The following is a 15,082-nucleotide window of genomic DNA, read 5'->3' on the forward strand; positions in this document are numbered from 1 at the left end:
AATTTTCCAGGGGGCGCTATGGAGCCATTTTGCCCCACACATGCGCAACTCCCATAAAATATCAAATTTTTCGCCAGTCCTGATGAGCATGCCAAGTTTGACGCGTTTTGGGGTATGATAAGGCCGCCAAAAATGGCGATTTCCCGGCGGGCAAAGAATAATAATAATAATAATGATAATAATAATAATAATAATAATAATAATAATAATAATAATAATAATAATAATAATAATAAATAATTCCTTGCATTCCAATAGGGTCTTCGCACCATTCGGTGCTCGGACCCTGATGAACAACACTAAATAGGGATCTCCTATCCCGGAACACTCGATCCCGCTGAGTGAGTCACATAACAAACCGAACCAATCAGGTGATTCGAAGCAGTTGAGTGCTTCAAACATCACTGAAGTGATTCAAACGTCATGAGTCACGTGACCAAACCACGCCTCGGTACAGTGGCTCGATACGTTTGCTTCATGAGCTACAGCGCATGTGTCGAAGCCTCGGGTATCAGAGGACTATCACTACGTGCATCTCTGATTTGTATCATTTTAACATAATTTACTGTAAATACCAGCGTTCATAGACATTTAGGGGATCAGGTACTCAGTGGAAAAATAAAATAAAAGCATGGAGGGAACGGTTATTTTAACACTAGCAAAACAAAGGCTTGCCAAAAGTGATGAACTGATCAACAGACCTTTATAAGAGCAATTTACAAGCAATTTGGTATTCATACATAACATGCACATGCATAACACATGCTTGTGCTCAGTGCAAGGTCATTTTTTATTAAATATTTCATCCGTCGGAAATGATATGTCAACTGAGCAGCCTTGGGAGAGTACTGCGCTCTCTGAGTGCTTTTCTAGTTCTCACTGCAGAACCTCTGGAACAGACGGAGCTAGTTCAGGATTAGACTGGAGAAGAAACAAAATCAGGAGTTTATGTCGTCCACGTGAAGATGTTCCTCACAGTGAGAGGATTTGAACCTGCGAAGGGAAACCCTAGTGGAAGTGCAACACCTTCAACCTTCCAGAGGGTTCAATCCGGCCCTCAAAGTGTAAAAATTCCAGAGAAGACATTAACCGCAGATTGTAAATTAGTAAAACTATAAATTTAAAATCATTTCTGGACAAGTTGTTTTGATCCTAAAGTAAAATACTAGCTTGTTCTTTTGTTTTAATACTGTAAAATCAAAGTGCAATTATAGCGATTTTATTCAACATTTTAAGACACTTGTAAACTCAAGCACTGTCTACAAAAGTGGTCTTTTATGGCATGGCTACTCCGTTAGCCATTGGTAGGACTGTCGTAGCTAACGTTAGCTCTGGTGCTAACAGCAACATGTTTAGCATTGAGATGATCAGAAAACGCTGTTGTACAATTTGCATCCAAGCTGCCATCGGGAAGATTCTTACAGGAAAACTTCCTGCCCACAAACTCAATCTCATCTTCCTTCACTGTTCACCAGTACCTGACATTCAGTGTTTCCTGTGCTTCTTCTTCATGGCTACAAACAGACTTTGGGTTCATTACTGCCACCTACTGGCTGGAGTGTTCATCAGCGTTACTGGTGTTCCAGAAATTAGGGAACTGAGGAGGGTGCAATTAATTGCGTTATTAGTTTTAACGTGTTATTTTAAAAATGTAATTAATTAATCGAAATTAACGTGTTAATGTCCCAGCCCTATCAGAAACATTTTTAACATTTCTCCTTTTCACCAAAAAATGTTAAAAAATTTCCCAAAAATGTTGAAAATGTGGACATCAGAAGTTTCACTGTGAAAATATATTTTTTCCCACATTTTCAAACTTTAAAACGGGTCAATTTTGACCCGCAGGAATAAAAATCAGTCACTTCCATGTTTCCATATAGTTCTTTATTATATACAGCTATTGGTTATTTGGCAGAAGACAGGTGATAAACTTGGCAAGGTTTCTCCGTTCAGCGGTGATCTGTGGAGTGTTCAGGTGAAGAAGTTCACTCCTCCCAGGGACTCATGTCGGTGTCGATGGCCACACAGTTATAGGCAGCGTAACGCAGCTTTTCCTCACAAACCTTCGCGCTGCACGACGAGAGATAAAGGTGACGTTACTGTCAGTAATTCTAATCTGCTTCCAGAGGTTTACATGAACAGAAAAAATGCAGGAAAGACATTTAACAGCATCAATAAATACTATAAGACTTCGTATCTAAAAGGCAGAACATGGCGATACCTGGGGTAGTTGGGTAGATAAAGGGTACTAGAACATGTGGAGGACTGTGGAAGTGCATCCGTTGTTTCAGAGCTGAATCACAGAGCAGAAAATATCAAATTATAGTGTTTTCCAAATCAACACACAGCAAACTGCTTTGTACTAAGAACTGTTCATAGCGATGTGCTCACCCTTGTTTATCAGGGAAGACGTAGATCGGAGCAGGAAGACGACTTCTACCAGTTACAAACCTCAGAAACCTGCTGCGGTCCTCTGAAAACACAAGTCAAGGTCAGTAACTGATGACATAAATACAGTCTGGCTTCTCGTTGTAAAGACTCGTTAATAAACGGTGAACCAACCGTTGGTGAAGTTGGTCAGCGCCTCCCATAAGTACTGAACTCTGACATCACTTTGTTCCAGGTCTTCATACCGAGCTGGTGGGGAGATTAAAGAGGATCACGATGAGGATCATTCTGATTTATTGTGTTTCATTACTTTACTTTTGCTTTCACTAAACAGTGTGGAACCTGCAGGGAAACACATCCTCTAAATGAGCTCATCCCTTTGTGGGAGTTATTCATGACAGAAAAAAAAGTAGCTTGAACAGAGATCAAGGGACAAATCTATAAACAGGTTATCTTCTAAATGCTAATATCGTCAACTATATATTTTTGTGTTTTTCCTGCTATGAGAAGAACAAATGTCTGCTGTGAAATGAAAGGAAGAACCCGTAGTCAAAGACGGATGTTTACAATGCATTAAAAATCAGCTTTTCATGAAATGTATTCAGGAAATCAGCTTGACATAAAGGACACCGGAGAGAAACATGCATAAAAACTTCATAATCATTAAAAACACGCAACTAAAACAACTAAAGGAGATTCAACTTGAACTAAACTTGACATTTAATTAAATTTACACACTTCTCCTGAACTTCAAAAGCTCAAAATCTTACCAAGTCTGTTTGTCTTATTTTTAGTCTAAATGTCTCATCCCACTTGATTTAAGATAAATTCACTTAACAAGAGACATTTCAGCAGATGGAGGGACTTGTTTTAAGACAATGCATCTTAAATATCTTGTTAAGTCAAACAATCTGGAAATTATCTTGTTTTGAGCTGAATTTTACAAGAAAACTCAAAATAAGTTTAACCCTCGTGTCGTCCTGTGGGCCAAATTGACCCGTTTTAAAGTTTGAAAATGTGGGAAAAAATATATTTTCACAGTGAAACTTCTGATGTCCACATTTTCAACATTTTTGGGAAATCTTTGAACATTTTTTGGTGGAAAGAAAGAAATGTTAAACATGTTTCAAAATCCAGTGAAATTTGCTGGATTTTGGTTGATTTTTTTGTGAATGTTCTTAAAGAAAATATTAGAAGTTTTACTGATATGTATGGAATCACTTTAAATATTTTAAAGATTTTTTTTGGAAGATTTTTACTAATTTTTTGAAAATATTTACAAGAATTTTCTTGCCAAATTTGGGGGCTTTTTTTTTTTTTTTTTTAAATAAAACTTTTAAGGGAAACTTTTAAGGAATTATTGGAATTTTCTTCCTGAAGGTTTTGCAAATTTTAAAAAATTTGGGGAATTTTTTTGCAGATTTTTTGGATTTTTTTCAGACAAGGAAACTACATTTTTTGTGCCCATAAATGAAGACAATAGGAAGGTTAATACATCTCAAATTAGGAGGCTACATGAAAGCAAAAATCTATTTTTCAGTGAAAAACTGCTGTTTTTTTTTTTTTTTTTTAAGCATATCTGGCTTATTTTAAGACACCTAAGCTTGACAATCCTGGTAAAATAGAGCTTCAAATAAGTTTTCCCAGCTAATTTTAAGATCTCATGATTCTAAATATCATATCTTATTTCAAGAAATCTTACCAAGACATTTTTCACTTGTTCTACTGACAGATTTTTTTCACTTATTTCAAGGTAAAAGTTCCTTGGAATAAGTTTTTTTTTCTTGTTTTGAGAGGGGCATTTTTTCCAGTGTGGTATTTTGTGTGCAAAAAGTCCTGCTTCACCTCCTCTATTATGACAGAAAATGTTTAATTATTGTCAAAGTTGCTCAGTTAAATTCTGAGCTGGACACTCACTGAGTCGTTTCAGAGCTTCCACAGTGATCTCTGGGTCTCCACACACTTTCTTTTCCACTTCCTGCCAGGTGAGCAGGTCCAGCACCGCCTGAGGAACCACCTTCAGCAGCCCGGCCTGGATGGCTGCGATCTGTAGCGCACAAACACATCATCGGGTCCGTTACTGGAGTCCAGACGGAGGAATAAAAGCAACAAGAGGACTTGTAACTCCACTGAAGGCCCCACCTGCTGCCTGCTCTCCTCCAGCCGAGCCTTCTGCACCAGGCGGCTGAACTCGCTGCGATCCTCGTAGCGAACCGGAACATTACTGCCTCCTAGGATGAGCTCCACCATCTGGCCGTCGCTCAGCAGGGTGGTGTACTCCAGCTCCTCCCCAAACATGAAGTCAAACGTCTCCCGGTCCATGTTCTCCATGGAGTCCAGCTGGTTCACCTGAAGAAAGTTCACCGCCAGGCAAAGACCAGGAGAACCAGACTGTTTAGTCTGTCAATAATTCCATTTTATGGAATGTTGATCTGTCTCAGAAGGGTCAAATTATTGGCCTGCATCAAGCAGAGAAAACAACTAAGGAGATGAAACTACTAAAATCAGGTCATTGTTCTCAGAGCTAAAGGAGGTCCAATGAAATATTAGAGTGTTTGACTTTTTTGTGGGGACGGACAGAATATGACAATTCTTTCTGTATTTTTAGTTTAGGTTAAATTGTGTAATTTTGGGGATATTTTAAAGATAACGGACCTCAAACCTGCATGTGGGTGTTAGAGGGTTAACAGATTACAGCAATGATTGAAGCATAAAATCAAACTGCACTAAATAAAAATTCTTCTTCCCTCAAAGGGCTGAGATTAAATAGCGTGATTTAAACATCCTCACCAGCATGGAGTCGACTGCAGGGAAGTCTTTACTCCAGCTGATGGATTCTCCAGTCAGCTGCTTCCACACCAGCCCAGGAAGAGCCAAAACCTGCAGCAACAGAAGGAAAACAGTCTGAACATGAAATATCTGCAGCTACCAACGACCATCCTGGGTTTGAGAATACATTTGAATCTGCTCCTCTTCATGAACATCAATGCTGATTTTATAGCAAACATCCTACAGTAGAAGGAGAATCAGTTTCACCCACCAGGAAGTCTTTCCCTCTCAGAGCAGCTCCCATCAGCTGACCAATCCACTCGTATTTATGGAACTCTTTGCAGGACGGGTTTGGGACGTAATAATCTCTGGCCCCTAAGGAGCCCTGAGAGAAAACACAACAACCAGTGAGAAAAAGGGCTGTAGATTCATCTCTACATGATTATCTCTATTAATCGATTCATTATCTGGTCTAGAAAATGTCAGAAAGTGTTTCCCAAAGATGACGTCCTGAACATGTCAAAGATATTCAGTTTATGGTCCCAGAGGAGCAAAGAAAGCGGAAAATATTCTAATTTAGGGAGCTGAAATCACAGAATTACACCTTTTATTCTTAAAAATGGTCCATTCTGAAAACTGTTTATAATGGTCAGCTGAGCAAAAATAAGTAGATCTTTTGAATCTAAATCTGTGACTGAACGATCAACTGCATCTCCATGAATAAACTAAAGGTTAAAGGCCTGGAACATGGAAAAGAAAAGGTGGGACAGTGATCACCTGGTCGGACGTCCGGGTGAAGAAAGGCAGAGGAATCGGACACTTGGCTGAACTGGGGCAAAGCTCCTCAGACATGTCGGCCAGACTGTCCCTGAATCCTCCTCCCTGGTCGATGATTCCTTCTGCTATGAACTTACATTCCCACCACTGGTCGTAGCGAGCCGGCCATCTGATGGTCCAGAAGGAAACGTTGGAGATGTGAACACTCTGGAGTTAAATTCACGTCAGAAACATTAAACTGAGGAGGTTGAGGAAATAAACACCTGTAATCCAACGTCTTCTCAAACTTGTCAGATGGTTTCAGACCTTCATAGACCTGCAAAAGGAAAAACAGACACCCAGTGAAATGAAGCTCTGTCTATCTTCTCACATCAAAGCCATCAGTGAAGCTCCTCATCCCTCTACCTGGTTCAACACGGCGTTCTTGCAGTTGGGGTCCAGGGATGGATTGTCTCGGTGCTCCATGGCCAGACGTCTGTTGATGTAGAGTCGAGGCATGAAGTTCGGCTTACTGGTCTCCGAGTCCTTCAGGCACTGAGTGATGAGGGCAGAGCGCCGCTTCGACAGCAGCAGGAACTGCTTTATGCTCTAGGGGGCGCCAGAGGACGCAGCAGGAAATAAAAACTATCAGTGTGTTAACCCACCTGTTGTCTCCATTTACAGGCACCAAAAAATATTGTTTTCAAGTCTGAAAAAAATCCCAAAAATCTGCCAAAAAATTCCCCAAATTTCTGAAATTTTGAAAACCTTCATAAAGAAAATTCCAATAATTCCTTAAAAGTTTCCCTTAAAAGTTTTTTTTTTTAATATATATATATATATATATATATATATATATATATATATATATATATATATATATATATATATATATATATATATATATATATACATATATATATATAAAAAATCCCCCAAACTTGGCAAGAAAATTCTTGTAAATATTTTCAAAAAATGAGTAAAAATCTTCCAAAAAAATCCTAAAAAAATCTAAAGTGATTCCATATGTATCAGTACAACTTCTAATATTTTCTTCAAGAAATTTCTTTCAGCATTTCTTTTTTTCCACCAAAAATGTTCAAAAACTTCCCAAAAATGTTGAAAATGTGGACATCAGAAGTTTCACTGTGAATTTTTTTCCCCACATTTTCAAATTTTATAACAGATCAATTTGACCCGCAGGACGACACGGGTTAAAAATCTCCTCAGTATCAGAGAGCAGCTTCAATGTTCTCTATGTATTCTAGAGGATTGTTTTGGTTGTTAATCACTGTCCGTTCACTAAAAGCTCTAAGAGGACTCACTTTGATCTGGTTGAAGGTCCCCAGGCTGTAGTCCCAGGCCGGCACCAGGTGAGGCAGAACGCTGTCCAGCAGACAGATGAACCTGCAGAGACACAAGGAAACAACAACCACCAATACTTAGTGCATCATTAACCCTCATGTCGTCCTGTGGGTCAGACTGACCCATTTTTAAGTTTGAAAATGTGAAAAAAAATATATATTTTCACAGTGAAACTTCTGATGTCCACATTTTCAACATTTTTGGGAAATCTTTGAACATTTTTTGGTGGAAAAAAAGAAATGCTGAAAATGTTTCTTAAGAACATTCACAAAAAAAATCAACCAAAATCCAGCGAATTTTGCTGGATTTTGGTTGATTTTTATGTGAATGTTCTTAAAGAAAATATTAGAAGTTTTACTGATATATATATGGAATCACTTTAGATATTTTTTAGGATTTTTTTGGAAGTTTTTACTCATTTTTTGAAAATATTTACATGAATTTTCTTGCCAAATTTGGGAGATTTTTTTTAAATAAAACTTTTAAGGAATTATTGGAATTTTCTTCCTGAAGGTTTTGCAAATTTTCAGAAATTTGGGGAAATTTTTTGCTGAATTTTTGGATTTTTTTCAGACACGGAAACAATATTTTTTGGTGCCCATAAATGAAGACAACAGGAAGGTAAAAAATAGGTCATAAAATAGTCAATAATTATGAATAAAAAACCCCTAATACGAAGCGTTTTATGGTGATTTATTTCCCAGCAGCTCCAACAGAGACTCCCTTCAGCTATCCTTCTTTCTAATACTGACAGATATTTATCTCAGTTTTATCATCTGAGGCGTACCTCTGGATGACGATGGCTCGGCGGTACAGGATGTCGGGCGGCGTTCCCTGCAGTCGAGGATAACGAACCAAGTTAGAGGACTGGAAGACGTCAGCGTTCAGACCCAGGTCCCTCTCACAGGAAGATTTAATCTTTAAACCTCGGATACGGACGTCGATCCCTTCATCTGCAAAACAAAATAAAGAAGGTTCTGTTGAAGTATTTGTTAAATGCTAAATTAATGTTGATTTAATATAAAAACACAATGAAGAGTCCGACCTCTACACTCCTCGATCCGAACCTCAATGACCGGCAGGTGAGAGTTCATATCCTCCAACACGCACACCTCTCCAATCAGATTACTGGAAGCAAAGAACAATAGAAAGGCTGTTAAATATATAGAACAAATGCATATAAACATATCAGCACGTGCTCTTATCTGCTGCTGAGAGTGGCAGAAATAATCTATAACACACTGGTCTCTTCTGCTTCTAACCAGTGAAAATGCACGTTAACAAAAGATGCAGGATGAGATTATTCAGATTCTCTGAGATAAATTAAAACAGTCTAGTGTAAAAAATATGGAAATATAAAGGTAAATTTTGTTATTGCCTTTTTCCATTTTGCCTTTGCTTTAAAAAACAAAAGGAAAAAACTAAAGGAAAAGGGAAAAGCAAAGACAAAATTTACTTTTATATTTTCACATTTTTAATTTATTTTTTAAAATGTATTCCTCTTTCTATCTACACATTTATTTCCTTGTTTTTTAAAACAGATTTATTTGTTTGTTTTCTTTATTCCTCTTTATATTTGCGCATATATTTCCTTATCTTTTTATTTATTTATTTAAATTTATTCCTCTTTATATTTTCACATTTCCTTATTTTTTTAACAAATTTACTTATTTATTTTTCATTTATTCCTCTTAATATTTACACATTTATTTCCTGATTTTTATACAGATTTATTTATTTTAAATTTATTCCTCTCAATATTTACACATTTCCTTATTTTTTTTAACAGATTTATTTATTTTAAATCTATTCCTCTCCATATTTACACATTTCCTTATTTTTTAACAGATTTACTTTTTTTTATTCCTCTTTGTATTTACACATTTATTTATTTATTTGTTTCAACAGCTTTACTTTTTTCATTTATTCCTCTTTATATTTACACATTTATTTCCTTATTTTTGCAATAGATTTATCTATTATTATAGCTCATTAGTGTTACCGGTATGTCAGAAATTAGGGAACTCAGAAAGGTGCAATTAAATGCGTTACTTTTTTGAACATGTTATTTTTTTCTGTAATTAATGAATCTAAATCAATGCATTAAAGTCCCACCCTAATAACAGCAGAACTAGTGTGATTATATCCACATTCTGCTAACTCAGGCATGTATCTGTGAAACTGTGGTGTAATTTAGAGTAATTAAAATGAGGAAAACTCACTCGTCTATGGTGACGTCGCTCAGCTTCTTCAGGTTGTCTCCTTCTCCTCCGTAAACTGTGACTCTCTTGGGCATGTAGTTGTCGTCCGTTGAGTCCACCGTTAATATCAGTTTACTGGAGCACAGAAAGAGGATCATTATGTAAGAGAAAAACACGTCTATGATTGATCAGAGTGACTAAAGTGCTCATGAGATGCTTCACATCTTTAAACAGCAGTAGTTCAGTCACGACTGTGGATCATACAATGACAACACAGTAAAACGTGGATGTTTTATCACAAACATGGTTGGATTTCAGCGGTTTCACTGAAGCTCAACGCAAACAACATCCAACATTTGCTTGTAGTGAAACAAATGAGCTTTTTAATGATTTTGGTATTAATTTTTTCTGTATTGATAAATTTGAAAATATACCGCATAACGTAGTAAATGGAAGCTGAATGCACTGATTTTTGATCTTAATCTTAGAACAACCTTGGTTTGGCCACATTTAAAACATGATCAAATCTGTTTTTATTTTACTCTCTGCTGGACCAAAACATTCCTGTCAGTATGATAAAATAATATCAGAACTTCTTCAGTTTGCATTTGGAAGGAAGCAACGGTAACAATGATCGTGATACCAACAGAAGAGCTGTGGAGTATTTTAAAGTGGAAGGAAACATCTCTCCACACATCTGGAATCAACCAGATTCACTAGGATTAAATCTGTCCTCAAAAATAAACTGGAAATACCAAATATTTAAAGAAGAAAAGAACACTTTCAGACAAGGAAACGGTATTTTTTGGTGCCCATAAATGAGGACAACAGGAGGGTTAACCAGACTAGAACTGCAGAGCAAAATCACACTAATTAAAGTTAAAACACCAAACTGAAATGCAGGTTTTACTGCAATAAATATTCCTTCATCGACCCTAAAGCTGGCTTCATTATGGTCATTTTGTTGTTATGTCCAGCAGCTGCTTACTTGACCACAGTGCCTCTCTTCATGTGCAGACGGATCCAGTGCTGTCCCTGCATGCCGTCACTCTCCCAGTAAGTTTCAGTGTCTCCGTCCGTCAGACAGCTCGCCCCCCCGCTGGGATCCTCCTATCAGGAAACATCATTTAGAAACGCATATTTACTGGATATTTTACTGGATATCTAATGGATATTTAACTGGATATTTACTGGATATTTTATTGGATATTTTACTGGATATTTTACTGGATATTTTACTGGATATTTTATTGGATATTTTACTGGATATTTTACTGGATATTTTACTGGATATCTACTGGATATTTAACTGGCTATTTTACTGGATATTTACTGGATATTTTACTGGATATTTTACTGGATATTTACTGGATATTTTACTGGATATTATTTCTCCTGTTCACATGTAAAAGATGCAGAACTCTGCTCCAGCCACATGTTACTAAATGACACATTAAAGCACTTTGAATACATAAATGTAGTTTTAGTGCATGTAAATCTAACAAAATACGCATTTCAGTTATTAATTTCAGTCATCTCCGTTTTGTTTTTTGTTGCTCACCGAACATGAGGAAACATCAATGCTGGTCACACACTGCTTCACACTCCCCAGGTTCTCGTCCTCTTTCCCAATGTGGTCGTAGAAGTAGTGGACCAGATCCTCGTCACATTCGTACGTCCAGGTGGGAGGAACGTACCTTCAAGGTTTAAAGTTAGAAGTTTAATCTGACTGTAAACTGTTCCAGAAAAGTGTAAAAAGTCTCCATGTCAACAGACTGACCTCAGCTTCTGGACGGCGGCCTCGTCAGACTCTGCGATTTTGGGTTTGGACCCGATGTACAGTGCGTTCTCCACGTCCACCACCTGCTCCCATCGGTTGCAGGGTTTGTGGTCGTAGCCGAAGAGCTGCTGCTGCCGGCTGACGGTCTCCGGCGGCTCCACGGGAACCAGCCGGTCGCCTCCCTCAGTGTGTTTACACACCAGGATCCAGCCCTCCTCCAGCTCCTGGCCCGGACGGTGCTCCTCCAGCTGCTCCTGGATCAGATACAGAACATCTGGTCAACATCTGTTTCCTCAGAACATTTAAAACCATACGAACGATGAAAGGGGAAAACATTAAGACAGAGAAAAAAACTTTTGTCTGACATCCGTGAGAACATGGTGTGTGTTAGAGCTAAAGGAGAAAAGTTGTACAGTTTTTTTTTTGTTGTAAATTTGTAAAGTAGATCATCCATTGAGCATAGAGTTGTTGGTTTGACTCCTGGTTTCGCCTCTTTTACTGAATATTTTACTGGATATTTAATGGATATTTTACTGGTTATTTGCTGGATATTTTACTGGATATTTACTGCACATGTCACTGGATATTTTACTAGATATTTACTGGATATTTTACTGGCTATATTACTGGACATTTCAGTGGATATTTACTGGATATTTTACTGGATATTTTAGTTTACTCCGGTACCAGGACATCCCCAGAGGTCCTGAGTCCATGATCCACCGGGTAAGAGGAGTTTTAGCAGCATAAAGGAGACCAACACAATATTAGACATGTGGTCATAATGATATGCCTGATCTGTGTATCTGTAAACTCATCTGCACCTATTTAAGCCATTTGCACATTTTATATCAGTCTTGTATATTAAGTAGATTTTTTCTATATTAGATTTGATATATTTTTATCTTAATTTATTTTACCTTCATTTCATACCCTAATATTCTGTGTTACTGTTTACCCCTTTATTGAACATCCAGCTGCTGTAATAACTTCATTTCCCTCCAGGGTTTAATAAATAAAACCCCAGAGGGAGTAATTTACTTTAACCCTCCTGTTGTCCTCATTTATGGGCACCAAAAAATATTGTTTCTTTGTCTGAAAAAAATCCCAAAAATCAGCAAAAAAAAATTCCCCAAGGTTCTGAAAATTAGCAAAACCTTCAGGAAGAAATTTCCAATAAAAGTTTTATTTTTCAAAAAATCCCCCAAATTTGGCAAGAAAATTCTTGTAACTATTTTCAAAAAAATGAGTAAAAATCTTCAAAAAAATCCTAAAAATATGATTACATATATATCAGTAAAACTTCTAATATTTTCTTTAAGAACATTCACAAAAAAATCAACCAAAATCCAGTGAAATTCGCTGGATTTTGGTTGATTTTTAACATTTCTTTTATTCCACCAAAAAGTGTTCAAAGATTTCCCAAAGATGTTGAAAATGTGGACATCAGAAGTTTCACTGTGAAAATATATTTTTTTCCCACATTTTCAAACTTTAAAATAGGTCAATTTTGACCTGCAGGACAACAACAGGGTTAAAGGATCAAAAGGGAAATCTACAAAATGTAGAAAAACATCCTCTGTGATGATTAAATTACTGTTTTTTCTGACTAATGTTGTTTTATTTGTGCTATTTTACCTATTTTTGATTTTTTTTAATTTGAAAAACACGTCCAGATGTTCTAACTAAACTCTCATTCTTAATGTTTCATTCTTATCCTGTTTAAATAAAGTAAATGTATATCTAAATGTAAAACACTGAATGTCTGTTTTGAAAAGGGCTGCACAAAAATCACATAAATAGTGCAAATAATACTAATTCATATTACATGATTAGATTTCACTGATCAATTTTGACCCGCAGGACGACACGAGGGTAAATAAAGTAATCCAGGTGTGAGGGTGACAACAGCAGCTCACCTTGCTGATTTTCACCCACAGGCCCTGGCTGTTGCAGTACTCCTCCCCGGTGGTCCGGATGCAGGTCCCTTTCTTGGGCTCGATGCTGTACCTGCACAGCTTCTTGCTGTGGGGGATCTGATGAGGGCTTTCGAACACGGACACGACGGTTTTCCCCACGGTGGATCCTCCAGCCGAGGGCCCGGAGGAGGCCCCGGAGGAGGACGAGGAATCCTTGCAGATCTTGTAGCACACCTCTCTGGGGACGTAGCACAGACCCTCCGGGACCGGCTCTCCCCTCCGGAAGCTCTCCACACACCGGTTCAGGAAGCGGATCCTGCCCAGCAGCAGGTGAGGGTTGTCGGCCAGAGACATGATGATGATGAGGAGGATGAAGGTGGGAGTCAGCAGGGAGGCTTCAGCTTCATCACACCGACCTGCTCCTGTTTATCTGCTCCTGTCAGACCGAACAACAGCGAACATTCCTGAATATCAGAGGCTCCAGTAAACAGCAGCTGTGGATTATAGTGAAAGAACTCTCCCACGCACAGTCTGAACCTCATAAATCTGCTCCTCAGAGGCCAAAGTTCCCGACAGAGTGACTCAGACATCGGGTTTTAGATAATTAACCATCTATCGACTTCTTCTTCAGAGCTAAAGCTTACGTTAGCATGTTAGCTGGTTTATGACTGAGGCTCTTAGGAAAACTTTCAACAACAAAGCGGCTGTTTGGTTACTTTAATATTTATCAAAACGTCACGAAAGACTAAAGTTTCATGAGCTAAAAGACACAGTTCTGTTAGGAAACAGGAGCTGTTAACGTACCTGCTGTTTGTTTTAAAACTCGTCTGTCCCTGCTGCAGATTTCTGACAACGCGGAAGTGCGAAAAGACACTTTTGGTCCTTCCGAAGTTCCGTCGATTTCATTTTCAAAATAAAGTTTTGTCTGCCAGAATTTGCATATTTAAAACATTAAAATATTTTTTCTGACTTGATTGCACACAAGTGCCCTGTGTTTTATGATTTTATTAATTACGTGAATTGTGTAAATAATATAAACGACTTTTGTTTTATGCTCTTTTATTGTGAAGGCAGACCACGTGGGTTCATAGCACGTCATGCTGCAAGATTTAAATAAAAATATGCAAAATTCCAGATTTCCTCTGCATTATAAATACAATATTTAGTTTAAAAATGTGTTTTTTGTTTAGAAAGCGTTTAATTGTTTAGCTTCTTGATAATAATAATAATAATAATAATAATAATAATAATAATAATAATAATAATAATAATAATAATAATAATAATAATAATAATAATAATAATAATAATAATAACAATAATGTGTTACCAGTATTTAGTACTGTAGTTCAGTAGTTAATAATAATAATTACAACAGCAACGTGCTACCAGTATTTAGTACTGTAGTTCAGTAGTTAATAATAATAATTACAACAACAACGTGCTACAAGTATTTAGTACTTTAATTCAGTAGTTAATAATAATAGTAATAATAATAATCTGTTTCCAGCATTTTGTACTGTAGTTCAGTAGTTATTATCATTAATAATAATAATAATAATAATAATAATAATGCATTTCCAGCATTTAGTACTGTAGTTCAGTAGAAATTCGTTGGATTTTGGTTGATTTATTTGTGAATGTTCTTCAGAAATATTTTTAACATTTCTTTTTTTTCACCAAAAAAATGTTCAAAGATTTCCCAAAAATGTTGAAAATGTGGACATCAGAAGTTTCACTGTGAAAATATATTTTTTTCCCACATTTTCAAACTTTAAAACAGGTCATTTAGACCCACAGGACGACACAAGGGTTAATAAATGATGAACTGTCATTAGATTGTTGTGAGCACATAAAGATTAAAACACTCCATAGCAACATTCTGCCTCCTGCTTCTTGTTTAC

At 37.0% G+C, this 15,082-nt stretch overlaps 1 protein-coding gene across 1 annotated transcript; it reads right to left on the minus strand.

Moving 5' to 3' along the window:
• Positions 1 to 1,862: 1,862 nt before the first annotated feature.
• hectd3 (HECT domain containing 3) lies at positions 1,863 to 14,070 on the minus strand. The gene is made up of 20 exons (XM_055014885.1): positions 13,983 to 14,070; positions 13,179 to 13,614; positions 11,260 to 11,513; positions 11,041 to 11,176; positions 10,468 to 10,589; positions 9,501 to 9,614; positions 8,324 to 8,406; positions 8,066 to 8,231; positions 7,239 to 7,320; positions 6,340 to 6,522; positions 6,198 to 6,250; positions 5,935 to 6,103; positions 5,429 to 5,542; positions 5,179 to 5,268; positions 4,531 to 4,737; positions 4,306 to 4,435; positions 2,563 to 2,637; positions 2,392 to 2,473; positions 2,222 to 2,293; positions 1,863 to 2,070 (listed from the first exon to the last, which is right to left on the minus strand). The coding sequence occupies exons 2-20, from the start codon at positions 13,530 to 13,532 to the stop codon at positions 1,986 to 1,988; spliced, it is 2,571 nt and encodes an 856-aa protein (XP_054870860.1). The 5' UTR covers positions 13,533 to 13,614; positions 13,983 to 14,070; the 3' UTR covers positions 1,863 to 1,985.
• Positions 14,071 to 15,082: the final 1,012 nt, after the last annotated feature.

Source organism: Amphiprion ocellaris, chromosome 10 (assembly GCF_022539595.1).
Source record: "Amphiprion ocellaris isolate individual 3 ecotype Okinawa chromosome 10, ASM2253959v1, whole genome shotgun sequence".
NCBI lineage: Eukaryota > Metazoa > Chordata > Actinopteri > Pomacentridae > Amphiprion > Amphiprion ocellaris.

Excerpts from the sequence above, each read along its gene's own strand:
- hectd3 (XM_055014885.1), bottom strand. The coding sequence starts at position 13,532 with ATGTCTCTGGCCGACAACCCTCACCTGCTGCTGGGCAGGATCCGCTTC. Across the intron at positions 5,269-5,428 it reads TGAGAGGGAAAGACTTCCTG|GTTTTGGCTCTTCCTGGGCT; the intron begins GTGGGTGAAACT and ends CTGTTGCTGCAG. Across the intron at positions 4,436-4,530 it reads TGGAGGAGAGCAGGCAGCAG|ATCGCAGCCATCCAGGCCGG; the intron begins GTGGGGCCTTCA and ends TGTGCGCTACAG.